Here is a 16,508-nt window from a genome sequence, read left to right on the forward strand (position 1 = left end):
ATATGTATTAACGTTAATAATAAAATAGAATATCCCTCTCGAGAGATCAACGAGTGAATTTCATGAATGAATGAAATATTTTACGTGCTTATTACAAGTTATCATGAATTTTTACCAAGTTATTATTCTGCAAGCTTTTTCTAAAAAATATTAAAAAATAAGTCAATAAACTCTGACGCAATACGAGGACGCAATAATAATATCTCATCTAGCGAAGACAAAGTTTCGCGGTTCTTACCGTTTTAAATCTCCACCGAGTTGAAAATCGCCGACAAAGATTTCCGCGCTTTCGTAGCTTTACGGAACGCTATGAAAGAAAGAAGGCTACGGAAAAAAGCGGCTATAGCTCTCTCTTATGAGTTCTACTGTCGCGGTACATAAATCAAATGCCGAGTCGCAACCCTGCAAGAATTTATCGAGTCTAAACGCCCACGTAATGCAATCCCCTTCCTGCTTTGTCGTCAAGACATAAATATATACCGGAATAATAAAATATCTGTGAGTCTTGTTTTTTCGATGTCGCACATATCTCGCATGCGATCTATAATCCACTCTAATCTGTTGATTGGATTTATAATGGAAAATGGAGATCGAATCTCTCTCTCTCTTTTTTTATATATAAAAAATCGATTTGGGAGACAAATAACGAAGAGTTTCTCTGAATTATAATTATTCTATCTATATATTTATATATCTGAAAAAAATATATTTTTAACTAAGTGTTGTTTAATTGAAAGAGAGAGAGAGAGAGAGAGAGAGCTCTTTTCAACAATATTTTTAATATCTTGAAACAATATTGAAACTTCATACGAATATTTTATATGATATTAAATTGAAAATAAAAATAATATGATATGAAATGTTCGTGGAAAATGTGTTGTTTCAAAATATATTAAAAGTATTATTGAAAAGAGTTTCTTCGAAATTAGACCACAATATTTAGCGCTGAATGTAATGTTAAATAGAAGTGTGAATACGAAGCAGTGGAGCAAACGGGATTGTTTAACCATTTTGTTATATGTTATCATTCATCGCGTTGAACGTGAAAGCGTATTTAATCGAGAGCGAAGAACAGAAATTGAAGTGGCAAACGTTTAATCGCTCGCTCGCAGTGGACGTGAATTTATTCAGATTGAAACATTGCTATGCAAAAATAGTCTAAATCGTTTACTCTATAACGAAATTGCAATTTATTAAGTCCTTTAACACGCCCGGCTCGTCAAAATAGTGAAACCACGAGAATTAGAGAAAATATATTTTAAAAAATATAAATATATATTTAAAAAGAGAAATATAAATATATTTTTATATATAAAAATATATATAAAAATTAATATAAATTAATTATATATATGTACCCTTATATAAAAATATATTATAAATACATATATATTATATTAGATATATATCATATTTATATATACAAAAATTATGTAATTTAAATAGATATATAAATATATTTAATAATTTTGGTAGAAATTTTGAGACATGCAGTTTCCGCATTTTTTTAGACTCTCGGTGAGCGTTTTTACCAGATTATTTGTCGCTGTACGTTATTTCACGTATGACGACCGTATCGCGTCGGATATTCCAGAAACGGAAGGGTCACGTACGAAATGAAAGGTCGACATTTTTTTCCATCGAGTTCTCTCCCCGGCGATTCGCGTATAATTTTTGACGGCGGCAAAGGGTACGCGACAGAGATCTCGTCTCGCTCGCTCTCTTTACGGCCGTACGAACGTCACGGTGCATAAATCAATGGTAACGCGGTTGAACATGGCGTGGATTTATCGAACGCGTCTTTCCCCGTGCGTAATGATAAATTATGACGATCGAATGACAGCGGGTCGATCTCCGGCGACAAGAGGGTGACGATGCGAGCGTGTGTGCACAGGGTGACGTGTAATATGGGGTGCGCTGGGAGTCGTTTTCGGGGGGAAATAGAGAGAGTATCGACGGCGACCCGACGTGCGGGGCTGTTATATGCTCGTCGTTTGCTCGCCGGCCGCCAATACGGACTTTCCCTATAATGGCGTCATCCCCGAGGCGAGTAACGAGCGGTTAGGCACCGCGTTGCGTAAATATAAGTTTGCGAGGACGGTTACCTGTATGATAATGCACTTTTCTCCAGGGTGAATACTAATGAACGCGTTAGGTTTAGGCTTGCCCTGCGCGAAATGAGTAAAAGGAGAAGAATTTATTTCATTCCTGTCTCCATGTTTTTTGAAATTTTAGGAATTATCTTACGATTCATGCATATTTTAGGAATTTTTCGCTATCAAGTGAGAAAAAAACAATTGCTTGCGTAATGATACGATATAAAAATGCAACATAGCAACAATCATTAAGAGATACCTTTTTATGATACCACAATCGCGACACAGTAATTAACATCTTTTTTTAATTCTACCATTCTTTTATCTGAAATTATATTAATGTGTTCATCGATCAAGGATGTCATTTCCATTGGCGTGTAAATTCAAAGGATTTATTGTCGATATATGGGACCGAACGTCGAGGAACGTCGAGCGTCGTTCGATATCACAGGTCTACGGTTATATCTAAGGTCATATCTAAGGTTTTGTTGTTGGGCAGCTGGACGTCATTTCCGAAGTAATTTTCTGCGTAGAATCCGAATCCGAGGTCAGAATTGGCCCATCACGTCAGGATTTTGAGATATTTGAGGTTATATACTCGAAAAATGGCATTTTGGGCTACTTTTGAGGTTATGTACAGGACGCACAAAATTTTTTAGCTCTTTTCTTCTAATTGCATCATTTAGTACTACTCTTTCCCTTCAAAATGAGCTGTCGAATGGTCATCTACGATTTTTCCTTGCAAAGTTACGGCCATTTTAAGATGACATGATGAATTCCAAACCTTGCGCCGTTATAGCCCAACAACCTCATGAACATTCACATTAAACCTGTAAACTTTGAACTATAAACCCGAAAACCTGGACTGAAAACTGTATATTCGGGTTTATAATGATTAATGATTACGAATCTGATCTCAGATCGACCCCAAACCTATTATAATAGGTGACCTATTTTAATAGGTTTGGGGTCGATCTGAGATCAGATTGGTAATCAGTGACCCCAAAAACCCATATATACAGTTTTCAGTTCAGGTTTTCGGATTTATAGTTCAAAGTTTACAGGTTTAATGTGAATGCTCATGAGGTTGTTGGGCTATAACGGCGCAGGGTTTGGAATTCATCATGTCATCTTAAAATGGCCGTAACTTTGCAAGGAAAAATCGTAGATGACCATTCGACAGCTCATTTTGAAGGGAAAGAGTAGTACTAAATGATACAATTAGAAGAAAAGAGCTAAAAAATTTTGTGCGTCCTGTACATAACCTCAAAAGTAGCCTAAAAAGCCATTTTTCGAGTATATAACCTCAAATATCTCAAAATCCTGACGTGGTGGGCCAATTCTAACCTCGGATTCGGATTCTACGCAGAAAATTACTTCGGAAATGACCCCCAGCTGCCCAACAACAATCATGACCCCATTTTTTGTAGACCTGTGTATTTCTTATGGAAGCATCTCGCGTAATGTGTCAATTTCAGATACGTCCTCCGCGACAGAGGCACGCTCGGTGAAGAATCACGAGTCACGAAAATGAGTGCGGCCGTAGAAAACGGCATGGACGCCTCGCGGAAGCCGCGCGGCGGCGTCTTCTCGCAGGCGTTCGCTAAACGCGCGCAGCCCCTCGAGGAAGGTGAGTCCGACGACAGGTCAGGTCCCCTGGTCACTCCTGGTGAAGGTATTACACGGGATTCCCCGCTGCTACTGCGAGGGGAAGATAAACATCGTATGTGCGAGCTTTCAAGCCTTATGTCCGCTGTGCGAAGCTCCTGCCGGAAATCCGTGGCACTTACGCGAGCTTATCTTGAAAATGGCATTAATCAAGCTAAACATACACCGCGTCACGTTTTCCAATTTGTTATATAAACGCGATTCTTAATTAATTACATTTGTCATGTTTATTTAATTATGTTGTGCGCTCTTTTAAATCGATTTAGAAAAGTAAGATAAAATTACAACTGAAAAAGTAAATAGCTACAGAGTGATCTCAGTTATACATAAGTATAGCACTTTAAATCAGTGAGATGTCTTTGAAAGAATCAGAGATATTTTGCAATATGTATACAGGGTGTCCCATTTTAATGTCCCACCCCAAATAACTTTCTTATTTTTAATTTTAGAAAAAGATGTTTCAGACAAAAGTTGTATGGTTTCAAGGGGGACATAAGGTGATGTCATTAGTTTGACCTTGAATAGTTACTTGAAGGTCACGTGAAGGCCATTTTCAATTTTCTAAATGGAATCGCCTACTTTTTATTACATATTCTTGCAGCTCATCTCGAGAGCTTTCCAAAACACTATAATTAAGTACCTTTTCGTTAAGTACTTTCCAAGTTATGAGGCTTGAAATCATTTCTTAATTTTACATAAACCGTAAAATATCTTGTAAAATATTCATTTTTCGATTGTCTTACCATAATACTTTTATGTACAAAATAATGAGAGAAATCAATTGGTGTAAAGAAAACACATAATTGTTTCGAAAAAAAAATGTAATTGTTAATTGCAAATTACATTTTTTCTTTCGAAACAATTATGTGTTTTCTTTACACCAATTGATTCCTCTCATTATTTTGTACATAAAAGTATTAAGGTAAGATAATCGAAAAATGAATATTTTACTAGATATTTTATGGTTTATGTAAAATTAAGAAATGATTTCAAGCCTCATAACTCGGAAAGTACTTAATGAAAACTAACTTAATTATAGTGTTTTGGAAAGCTCTCGAAATAAGCTACAAGAATATGCAATATAAAGTAAGGGGTTTCATTTAAAAAATTGAAGATGACTTTTACATGACCTTGAAGCAATTATTCAAGGTCAAACTAATGACACCACCTTATGTCCCCCTTGAAACCATACAACTTTTGTCTGAAACATCTTTTTCTAAAATTAAAAATAAGAAAGTTATTTGGGGTGGGATATTAAAATGGGACACCCTGTATATTATAATATTCCGAGATATAATATACGAGATAAATTTATAATATTTTGTTAAAGAAATATCTCTCTCTGAATTTAACCAAGAGTTTTGTTTATTTTTAAATAATTACATTTTAAAAACATACCATGTATCGGAATATTTTAATTATGTTTTTCATTTCAAATATGTATGTGTTTCTCTAAAAAAAAGTAACAATTTTTAAAATAAATTTTAGAAAAATGCTTCAAAAAATGCAAATATATACAATTATTATTTATTTTTTAATAAAATTTTATCATAAGAAATGATATATAAAATGAGGGAGTAAAATGCGAGTATTTCACGCTAACTGATCTTCAGTGATTCTTAAATCTTGTGTCGCTGTTTTAATCAATGACATTTTCACTAATTCAATTGAAGAGAGTATTCTATCATTTTCGATATTTGAAATATTCCATTATCGTTACTATGATTTTAAATCATGCAGATAACAGTCTGCATCGTGCGTATTTGAACACATATTATATATAGCATACAATTACCCCTTTTATTGCTACGTATAAATCGCACATATCATAATGTCTATTTCCATCCACGCTACACATGCATTTCTCCGATAAGTTCGATATATCTTTAACCGATGTAATAGGCCATAAAGAATCTCACTCTCGCTCAATAGACACTGTAATATTGGCACAGACATACATCGGGTTATTCCTTGCTGTCTGACTGCGACTTCAATATATCTCCAATCGAGACAGCGCGCGTATTGGTTAAAAAGAAAAAAAATGGACAGAAGAGTATTTCGTGTTTAAAAGCTTTAAGAGATTTTTCCGATTCACGGTAGCAAGTCAATATATAAGATAAACTAGCATTCTCCTTTTTTTCTGCGTATATTCGAGCGACATATTTCCAGCTTATTTAAAATGAATGAACTTCCGCATACACATATCGGGCGAAACAGTCCGCATTTATAAAGGATCATCCCGACAGCGATTCTCGCAGGTGCGCCGATTTCGCCGTAACTCAAAGCTTCATACAGCCGTAGAACTCCGCTCTAATTGAAGGGAGAATATTTGCTCCGCTTACACTTTGCTTGTAATTCAAAACATCGCTAATCCATTAATTCCGTTTCTCCAGCGCACTACCGTACGGAAGTCGGACCGGTAAACTACTCGCTCCACCGGATATGTATTAAGCGCAAACGTAATTCTCCGTTACCTGTGTTCACGTGGATTACACGGGAACTCGTTGCAATAGCTCGGGCTGCAGCCTGGATGCAGTCGAAATGAACTTACTGGATTCTTTATTAAAAATTCTCGGTGACTTCGGCTTGCGTTGACGAATTAAGATATTTTCCCAGATGTCGATATGAAGGTTTTAAATTTTATGAAGGGAAAATTTTAATCAATGTCAAGTTTCGTTAATTCTCCGCGATTTTAACTTTTATCACTGGTCGATTCGTCGGTCATTCATTCACCTCGACATCGAGAAAGTTGGAGAGTTGCTCGACATGACAGATAGCGGTTGATCCGAGAGATCGTAACACGCATCTCGATTATCCCGGAAGCTGGAACGACATGCGGTCGCGATTTGCGACCGCTGCGTTGCACTTTTTTTTTAAAGAGACGGGAAACAAAATCGCGCTTGATATACACCGGTAATATACGCCGATTTAGCGCGTTACGCGCGATTTCTCTAATATAATTACGGCTTGAACCAACATTTCTCGTCATAAGCCACCCCGTTCCGCACAGAAAAGATTTCTAAATTTAATGCTATTACACTTCAATCTATCATAAAATAGGATCGATATAGCGCCAATCATATTTTTTATTAAAAAAAGAATATTTTAATCTTAAATAGAAAATTCTTAAATCTAGAATAAAATGATCCTGATACTATCTACAAAAGACGACAGATGCATATCGGTTTCACGCAACTACTGCGAAAAAATTGTATTCTTAACTTAAGAATATGCCACTTATCTTTAGAATATATACCACTAAAATAAGCGCTAAGAGGATACTCTTAAGTTAAGAGGATCTTCTAAAGAGATATATTCTTAATACACAGAGAAAAATATTTTTTTGGAATTAATAAATTTTGCTGAAGTCAAATAAATTTAATTATTGGTCTAAAAGTTTTTTCCGCCTAATTTGAAATAATCTGTTTAATATTCTGAATCCCAACAAGGAATCCAGATTATTAAATAAATTATTTTAAATTCAACTTGAAATTAAATTGATAAACAGTGATGTCAGAAAGAGGATGCGGCTCAAATGCACATAGAGAACCTGTGTGTGAGCAGGCGTCCTCTCTTCCGCATCACTGCTAAAGGAGAAAAATATACTTTAGATCTTATGTTAATACAAGTCCTTTATATACATTTCATGGTAAATATTGAGTACGAGAAAAATTAAGAGTGGTGTCGCCGCATAGCGGTAAATGAAGAAACATGTCGCGCACACGAAAATCGAGTTGCGGCGTAGAAGTCGCAAATTAAGAATATATTCTTATTTATTAAATGGCGCTAATATCAAATTATTCTAAGTGTAAGAATATATAGCTTAGATTTCTTTATATTATTCTTGTTTCCAGATTATAAAGACAATCTTATTTAATTCGAGAGAGAAGAATAAGAATTATTGTTTTAGTTTTAAAATTGTTTCATTTTTATACTACATAAGATTGTGACCGGATTAAATGTGTCAAGAATATTTTTTGTCTTGTTATTAGAAATCCTTTCTGAGGGTGCGGTAACGCCACGTTACCGGGTTACATATCGCTTTATCTATAAACCGAAACGGGACTCCTGTTTCACATTAGAGCGGCCGGTCGTACGATCCCGATAATTTCGAGTCGGTGTAAAAGCTCGTAAAGAATCCCGCTTCCGACACACGAGAGGCGTATAATATCGGAATATGCACCGTATATCAACGCGACTCCAAGGAAACTAGGAGGAGGCGTATCTCTTCGTGTTTGTAGTATAGACCTTACCCCCGACCTGGGAGGGCCTCCAGGATCTCACGTGAGTCCGCCGTATGCACTTTGGCGCATAAGCCTACCTATCATACCTGAGCCGAACCGAGAGGATCGTTACACATCCACATGTGCGCGATCACGCGATCGATCCCTCGTATCGACATCATGCGAAATATTTCATCAACGCGATCGCCTACTTTGGCGAGGGGCACGTTTTGCTTCACGCGAGATTTATCGCCGACGAACTGATTCATCCCATCTTCGTCGACATCGAGTCCTGAAAACTTGTGAAACAAATGTCGTGTGTCATTATTCGATTTTTTATAATGATTTATTATAATATAAATCTTTTTCTCTGTAATTTCTACCAAATGATGAGATTTTTAAAGTTTAATAGAGATAAATTTTTCTTTAAGATTGTTGTATCATGTATCTTTTGTTAAAAGAGTACTTTTTTGATCGTTGGATATTTAAAAATTTTTTTTACGATGTTATTTGAGAAAAAGAATGATCAATTTTGTTGTTAAATTCGCATTTACAGCAGTTTGACACATATATTTTTTGCAAAGGCTACATCCTTTCTAGAAGGCGCGAACGATTATAGGGGATAACTCCTAAAAAAGTATCTTCTCTGTGAAAATGTGTAGTTATTTAGTTGAAAGAATTGTCGGTACGCAAAGCGCTAAAGAATTTCTTTCTTTTAATTAAGACAGTAATGATCGTGCAAGATTATTCGGTGAGAAGGTGCTTGACGTTTCTGATGTAAGCGCGCTTCCTGTCGTGTGTTTAAAGATCCGCTACAACCTCAAGATCAGACTTCCGTAAAAAAAGGGGTCTCTCTCTCTTTGCTGATCTACCCTTTTGAGCATGTTTTTTTCTGCTCATCCTCGATCAATCGGCTTAAAGATGACGGACAGATATCTGAACTGACGATACAGCAAGCCGCTTAATCGTAAACATTGGAAGGGCTGTTTACTCTTTTCTATATATCTTGCATAATTTTTTACTTGTGCAACACAAGAAAATATAATTTAAAAATATTATATTATTATAATCTCGTAGACACACATTCTAAATTATAATTTACGCACTTAATATGTGTGTTAAATTTTTGAAGGAAGTAATTCGTAGAGAGAGGGAGATTTTCAATAAATTGTCATCTTGTAGCAACTTGATTGCACGATTGCGTTTCCTTTTTATTTACGTTATTTGAGGATACGTTTCTACCTTTGTAAAGTTTAGCTTCTCGACCTTCGTGAGATCGAGGAGCAATTTTGCGACAAGTCGTTTCTCGAGATCCGACGATAATACGTTCTTCCTCCAAAGACTTCGCGAGACGCTCAAGGCTTTTAAAGATCCAGATGGTAGACGTTCGGCGTGATCTGGAGTTCGCATCTTGTCGATAGAAGGGACTTTTGTCTTCGACAAACGAGACTTGTCGATAAAATACGTTTCCGATGCAGCTTTCTCCAGGCGACAGTTTAATTGCGTTTAATTGCAACTCGGGCGCAACAAATAATCCGCGATCAGCTTCTCCTCTTTCGCCTCGCTGCCCCGTTGCTACCCTCATTACGCGACAAAACTAAAAGCTTGCTTCGCGCTTACACGAGAGAGCTTCCACGCTTTGTTGGCCGCGTCCGTACGAAAAATCGAGCATGCGCACGATTAAAATTGAATTAAACGTAAACTGGTAAACGTAAACTGGTAAACGTCATTAAATCTTCAGCGAGTAGCGGCAATGCGTGGGGTAGCACGAAACTCACCGCTAATACAATTACGCGCTCTCAGCGTAGCGCGATCAGTTTTAAGCGATTTAAAATTTCCGAATAAATTCACGGGATAATTTTTGTTCGAGATGCGGCGCTAATTTCGAAAATTGCATCTCGTCCCAATCTTCTCCTGGTACACTTTTCGAGAAAATGCATTTTTAACGAGAATCCCTTATGATGTATACAGGGTGTCCCATTTTAATGTCCCACCCCAAATAACTTTCTTATTTTTAATTTTAGAAAAAAATGTTTCAGACAAAAGTTGTATGGTTTCAAGGGGGACATAAGGTGGTGTCATTAGTTTGACCTTGAATAGTTGCTTCAAGGTCACGTAAAGGTCAATTTTTTAAATGAAACCCCTTACTTTCTATTGCATATTCTTGTAGCTTATCTCGAGAACTTTCCAAAACACTATAATTAAGTACCTTTTTGTTAAGTACTTTTTGAGTTATGAGGCTTGAAATAATTTCTTAATTTTACATAAACCGTAAAATATCTTGTAAAATATTCATTTTTCGATTATCTTACCTTAATACTTTTACGTACAAAATAATGAGAGGAATCAACTGGTGTAAAGAAAACACAGTTGTTTTGAAGAAAAAATATGTAATTTGCAATTAACAATTCCATATTTTTTCTTAAAAACAACTATGTGTTTTCTTTACACCAATTGATTCCTCTCATTATTTTGTACATAAAAGTATTAAGGTAAGATAATCGAAAAATGAATATTTTACAAGATATTTTACAGTTTATGTAAAATTAAGAAATTATTTCAAGCCTCATAACTCAAAAAGTACTTAACGAAAAGGTATTTAATTATAGTGTTTTGGAAAGCTCTCGAGATAAGCTACAAGAATATAGAAAGTAAGGGGTTTCATTTAAAAAATTGAAGGTGACCTTTACGTGACCTTGAAGCACTATTCAAGGTCAAACTAATGACACCACCTCATGTCCCCCTTGAAACCATACAACTTTTGTCTGAAACATCTTTTTCTAAAATTAAAAGTAAGAAAGTTATTTGGGGTGGGACATTAAAATGGGACACCCTGTATATCGTGAAACTTCGTCGCTTACTATTTACAGAGCTTTACGTCTCGAATTTTGTTTACGCCACATCAAAGCGTTGCCGGCTGCATACGCAACTCGCTAAATTTGCGTTTAAGCTCGCGCATCGGGTTTTAGAATACGTTATCCGATATTATAATCCCGTCACCGCTCGTTCTCAAATACCGGTTGTTTATCAGGATGTAGTTACCGTTTCGCTTTGACGACGGGGTGCGTTAAAAAAAAAAAGAAAACATGAGCAATCCTTCGAAATTCTTTCACTGATTTGTGCCAACAGTATCTTAGGCTAAATATCCAACTTTGCAAACTTAAAAATATAATAAAATATCAAAGAGCGAAATATCTCATATCTGCTCCATCCATAAGATCTCCGCTAAAGCATGTTTGATGTGAGCGCGATATGGCGAAGGCAACGAAAGTCACGCATCTGTCCTGAGGTTGGTCAGGTGCCTCTGCGAAACGAGCTTCTTCTCACGAACTTGTCGATAACAGTTTGGCAACCCTCCGGGCCTTTCCACCTTGGCGCCACGACCGCCAACCGACTACCACGGGAATTCAATTATCTCGCCGTTCGTACCACCGGCCAGGCGAAGATAATGCTAGACGAATGAGCCCGAGAGAGGACCCGGCCATCTTGGACGATGTCCGGGTCCGAGCTCGGGAATTCCCGGACTTCTCGCACGTCTCGGATGAAAGGATTAAGCGTGATCCAATGGTCATCGTGCTCGCTACCAGCCAGCGATCTTCGCAAAGCGGTTACTTATCGCCGAATCGTGTCCTAAAACGAGTTATAAAACGTTGTATAATAATGCACCAACGTACATTTCTCTTTGTCGAATATATTTTTCAAAAATGTTTGATCTTTCTATTATAAACGCGCGATCGCGTCATCATTTTTACCGTTGCAACGTTTGTAGTAATTCTTTTTCCTCTTTGATTGCAGCTCTCAAGACTCTGAATCATTTAAACGAGGAAGGCGAGGCGCTTGCCCTTCAAGATGACCTCACAACGCACCCCACCCTGGCCTTGATGCGGCGCATCCTTGCAGATGCACAGGTGAGTATCACGTCTGCGAATTTTTTAATTGCTGTCAAAGATACAAGTCAAGCGTAATCCGGCAAGAGTTGAGAACCTTTAAAATGATGAAGCTCGATATCGTTGAAACACGCGATTATAAATTGCCTCGAATTCCATGGAAACGGCGAACTTGACTCAAACAGCTTCTACGCCAAGAGGTTAATTATCGAGCGGATAAGGAGCTATCTAGGCACGCACACACATTGATATCGAAATCTATTGTCTATATCAGGAACTGCCGTCACATTATATATCATCAAATCGCGTTCTCTGTCGAACAAGAGAACTGCATGTACTCCAAATTTCTTGTTAGAGAAATATCTCTTCAAGCAAAAGCTCTACAATAGTGCACTTTGAGTTTGGTAAAATGGATAATTAATTTAATTAAAGATGACACAATATATAAATATTCATATATAGTTTTCTAAAGAATAAACTTTTCTATAATTGTCGAAAAGTAACCGCCCGAGAACGTTTTCCCATTGTCGGAAAAGGTAGAAGCAAACCTTTTGAGACGCGTCGATTTTCAAGAAAGTGAGGAACCGAGATTTCGAAAGGGGTTAATTGTCAGACGGACGAGGGGTCGCTCTATTGATAGCGCGGGTTTCTTTGTCCACCGCAAACCATTGTTACCTATGCGAGGCTGGTGCTCTCAATGTTTATTATGACAGAGAAATATTAGATGGCAACTCAAAGAGAGTTGCATGTGGACGTGGGAAGGGGGGAAAGGACTACTGATGGTAATTGGACTTGATCCGTGGGGCGAATAAAAGTAGCAAAATAAGGGTTGCAGTAAAAAGTGTCCTTCGCGTGATGGCGTTTAATTTCTTTGCCGCAGTTGTTTCGTACGATTCGCGTTACATTTGAGACATACTTCGTGTGCAACAACACAGTTTCTATATTTTCAAGATCAATACAGCCATATTTACGTGAAATTTTTATGAAGTCTCTTGTATCCGGATAAAAATCCTATGTTTAAGAGTAGCAATGAAAACAACAATAACTGCGATAAAATGAGTGACAACACGATTAAATTAATAAAGAAAATTTCTCTCAACAATTTTCATTTATTTAATAATTTCATAATTATATGATTAGCCGACGTTGATAACAGACTTCCTGGCTCGTATTACTAATTAAACGAACACCACTCCCGGAGGCGATTCGTGCTTTTCCGGATGATCGTAACGAGAAAGGAGATTAAAACGAAAGCGGATACTTGTTTTCTGTTTAAAATTGAAAAATCAAATTCGCGCGTCAAGAACGTGCAAATTAATTAGCCAAAGTTGTCTACTATTATACGTATACATTTGCCACGCTCGAGTAGACTTAAAGGCGAATTCAGAACCTACAAACTAATTTCATCAGCGGAATAAACGTTGGAAAATTATTGTTTTATCCCCATCTCGGAGAGATTCTGAAACGCGTAAATGACATGTGTATATGCATCGAATCATATATGTATATAAGAAGAATTTTACGTGTTGAATTAAAAATTAAAAAAAAAAGAAAAATTGCAAGCTGTGTGTGTGTGTGTGTGTGCGCGCGTGTGCGTGCGCGTGTGCGTGTGCGTGTGCGTGTGCGTGTGCGAGTGCGTGTGCGTGTGCGTGTGCGTGTGCGTGTGCGTGTGCGTGTGCGTGTGCGTGTGCGTGTGTGTGTGTGTGTGTGTGTGTGTACAGGGTGATTCATATAAAGTGACCGATGTGAATATTAGCTAAAGTTGAAGAGCTATGAAAAAATTTTTATACCAAAAGATGTTTGACACAAAGGGGGACATCGTATGGTACAAACGATATTTTTATAGATGAAGGCATTAAGGAGATTTCAAGATCAACTTAATTCTTTTAAACGGAACCTCCTACTTTTTATTACATATTCTTGGAGCTCATCTCGAGAGCTTTCCAAAACACTATAATTAAGTTAGTTTCCATTAAGTACTTTTCAAGTTATGAGGCTTGAAATCATTTCTTAATTTTACATAAACCGTAAAATATCTTGTAAAATATTCATTTTTCGATTATTTTACCTTAATACTTTTATGTACAAAATAATGAGAGAAATCAATTGATGTAAAGAAAACACATAGTTGTTCCAAAGAAAAAATATGTAATTTGCAATTAACAATTACTTATTTTTCCTTAAAAATAACTATGTGTTTTCTTTAGACCAATTGATTCCTTTCATTATTTTGTACATAAAAGTATGAAGGTAAAATAATTGAAAAATGAATATTTTACAAGATATTTTACGGTTTATGTAAAATTAAGAAATGATTTCAAGCCTCATAACTTGGAAAGTACTTAATGGAAACTAACTTAATTATAGTGTTTTGGAAAGCTCTCGAGATGAGCTCCAAGAATATGTAATAAAAAATAAAGAGTTCCATTTAAAAAAATTAAGTTGATCTTGAAATCTCCTTAATGCCTTCATCTATAAAAATATCGTTTGTACCATACGATGTCCCCCTCTGTGTCAAACATCTTTTGGTATAAAAATTTTTTCATAGCTCTTCAACTTTAGCTAATATTCACATCGGTCACTTTATATGAATCACCCTGTATATATTTTTTTTTTCAAATAGAGTTATTTCGAAAAAAAACGTATTTTATTTGCATTTTAATATCGGTTTTCAGCACACAAAAGTTAATATAACATTGAGTAATTGTTTGCGGTGCAACTAAATGCGATTGATTTATAATTTAATTAAGGCACACACATATGGTGAAATTTTCTGTTTTACCTTAATTAAATTTATGAATATATACGCAGAACACACAAACGGCATGACCATGAATATAAATTCCGCTGTCTCGATAATTGTGCGGTATCAGTTTTTAATCGCGTTCATTGAATGTATAAAAATCCGCCCGCTCTATAGGAAACGTATCGTCTGATATTGATTACGCTGCACGCGCGAGTAAAAGGCGAACAAAAACGTAACGTGTTACCGAACTTTCATTTTGACGGTCATTCACGTTTCGTGCGTAACGCGCGTCGAGAGCACTCTCTCCGTTAAAAGAGCCGTCAAACTTGTTAATGTTTGATATAATGATTTTCATAGCACGGATAGATTAATATTGGCGCTCGACTAATTTCGCGGCGTATTATCGACGATGCGATGGCAAAGCGTTTTACACGGCATAATGCAGGGGATGCAATTACATCGCGCAACGACAGAGTCAGATGCAAAACATTATGCATCGGTGCTTCAATTATTATCTCGTTATCGTCATAAATTCTTACTATATTCTAGATACATCTGTCATATTTCAAATCGAAAGGATTTCAATGCATGAAAATATTTTTTGAATGCGTTGAAAAAGGAAGAAGAATTTGCGTGCACGTTTAAAAGTTGTGTAAAATTTTACGGAAAAAATTCAAATCGATATAGATCCGATATAGAATAATGATATATCAATTAACAAGAGGAAGAGGAGAAGATCTCGCGCGAAAGGCTCGCAATTCGGATTATAGTCGAATCACACACGACACATCGCGCATAAACACGTTACCCGACAAATAGCATTCGGACGTGGTGGACGCGGCTATTTCGGGATTAATGCAATCGAACTGATGGCTCGCAGTTTGCTGACGGTGTACACGAGCACTCGATCGTCACGGTGAATTAAAATTGGGCCGTGCGTGCTCGCGTTCACAATTAAACATTGCAAAAATCGCGGGAGTAATTTGCATCCGATTGGCAATGCAATATAACGCGAGAACACTGTTATATCACGGATCAGCGAAGAGAGCTTTCTTTTCCAATCTAATTGAATAACGCGTATCAATTTCGTCGATTATACATTGTAGATTATGTTGATTTTATATATATATATTTTGTATACAGAATATATATTATAATTATTTTGATATAAAATATGAAAAAATAAAACTTGAAATATATTTCTTTTTTATTCGATATAGCTTTTCTCTTACTATTATTATAATTATTATAATTATTGTAATTATAACTTTTATAATTATTGTAATATTGTTATTTAGAAGATTTTACTTATATATATACTCTTAAATAAAATCAGTCTATTATCACTAATAAGCAATAGATTTAGTTACAAATGAAACAAATAGTGAAATGGTTCTTATGTGGGTAAATGGGTCTTATGTATTGTAATATATAATATATAAAATAAATTCACACATATACACGTACATACATAGCAATATATTTTGTTTGAAAAATGTCTGAATTTAAATCTTGTTCAATTTTTTTTTAATTTATCAAAAAATAAAGAAGGGTAGTACGCATATAATTATGAATTTGAATGCTATAATTAATAGAGAAACATAAATAAAATGTGAATGTTTTCTGAAGAACTAAACATTGAAATGCTCATTGATCTTGAGTGAAATTTTGTCACTATCTTAATCAGTGTGATTTTCAATGATTTAGTTCAAAAGAGTATTAGTCGCGAAATCATCGAGCGTTCAAACGTCAATGACCGCGTCTGCCTTACCTTACTCGTTTTATGTATTGAAAAATTGCTTACCTTTTATCCCTTCGACGGTACAAACAGCTCTTATGCGTGCGTCACAATCGCCTTTGAGTCAGACATCGGGACATGTCGCGTTTT

At 36.0% G+C, this 16,508-nt stretch overlaps 2 protein-coding genes across 17 annotated transcripts in view; one reads left to right on the plus strand and one right to left on the minus strand.

Moving 5' to 3' along the window:
- Liprin-gamma (liprin protein kazrin) overlaps positions 1–16,508 on the plus strand; it is a 156,322-nt gene that overhangs the window by 85,351 nt on the left and 54,463 nt on the right. For 11 of the 16 annotated variants that reach the window (XM_083084685.1, XM_083084686.1, XM_083084687.1 and 8 more), the window contains 2 exons: positions 3,575–3,726; positions 11,783–11,895. In XM_083084685.1, the coding sequence (XP_082940811.1) occupies positions 3,575–3,726; positions 11,783–11,895 (265 nt within the window). The remainder of the gene's footprint in view (positions 1–3,574; positions 3,727–11,782; positions 11,896–16,508) is intronic. The other 5 variants (XM_083084699.1, XM_083084696.1, XM_083084700.1 and 2 more) reach the window with 1 other exon arrangement.
- Positions 1–16,508, minus strand: part of LOC145963070 (uncharacterized) — a 250,716-nt gene that overhangs the window by 12,653 nt on the left and 221,555 nt on the right. The window lies entirely within an intron of this gene.

This window comes from Camponotus vicinus, unplaced genomic scaffold, assembly GCF_025532165.1.
Source record: "Camponotus vicinus isolate PSW18456_S1 unplaced genomic scaffold, iyCamVici1.0 SCAF_12, whole genome shotgun sequence".
Lineage (NCBI taxonomy): Eukaryota > Metazoa > Arthropoda > Insecta > Hymenoptera > Formicidae > Camponotus > Camponotus vicinus.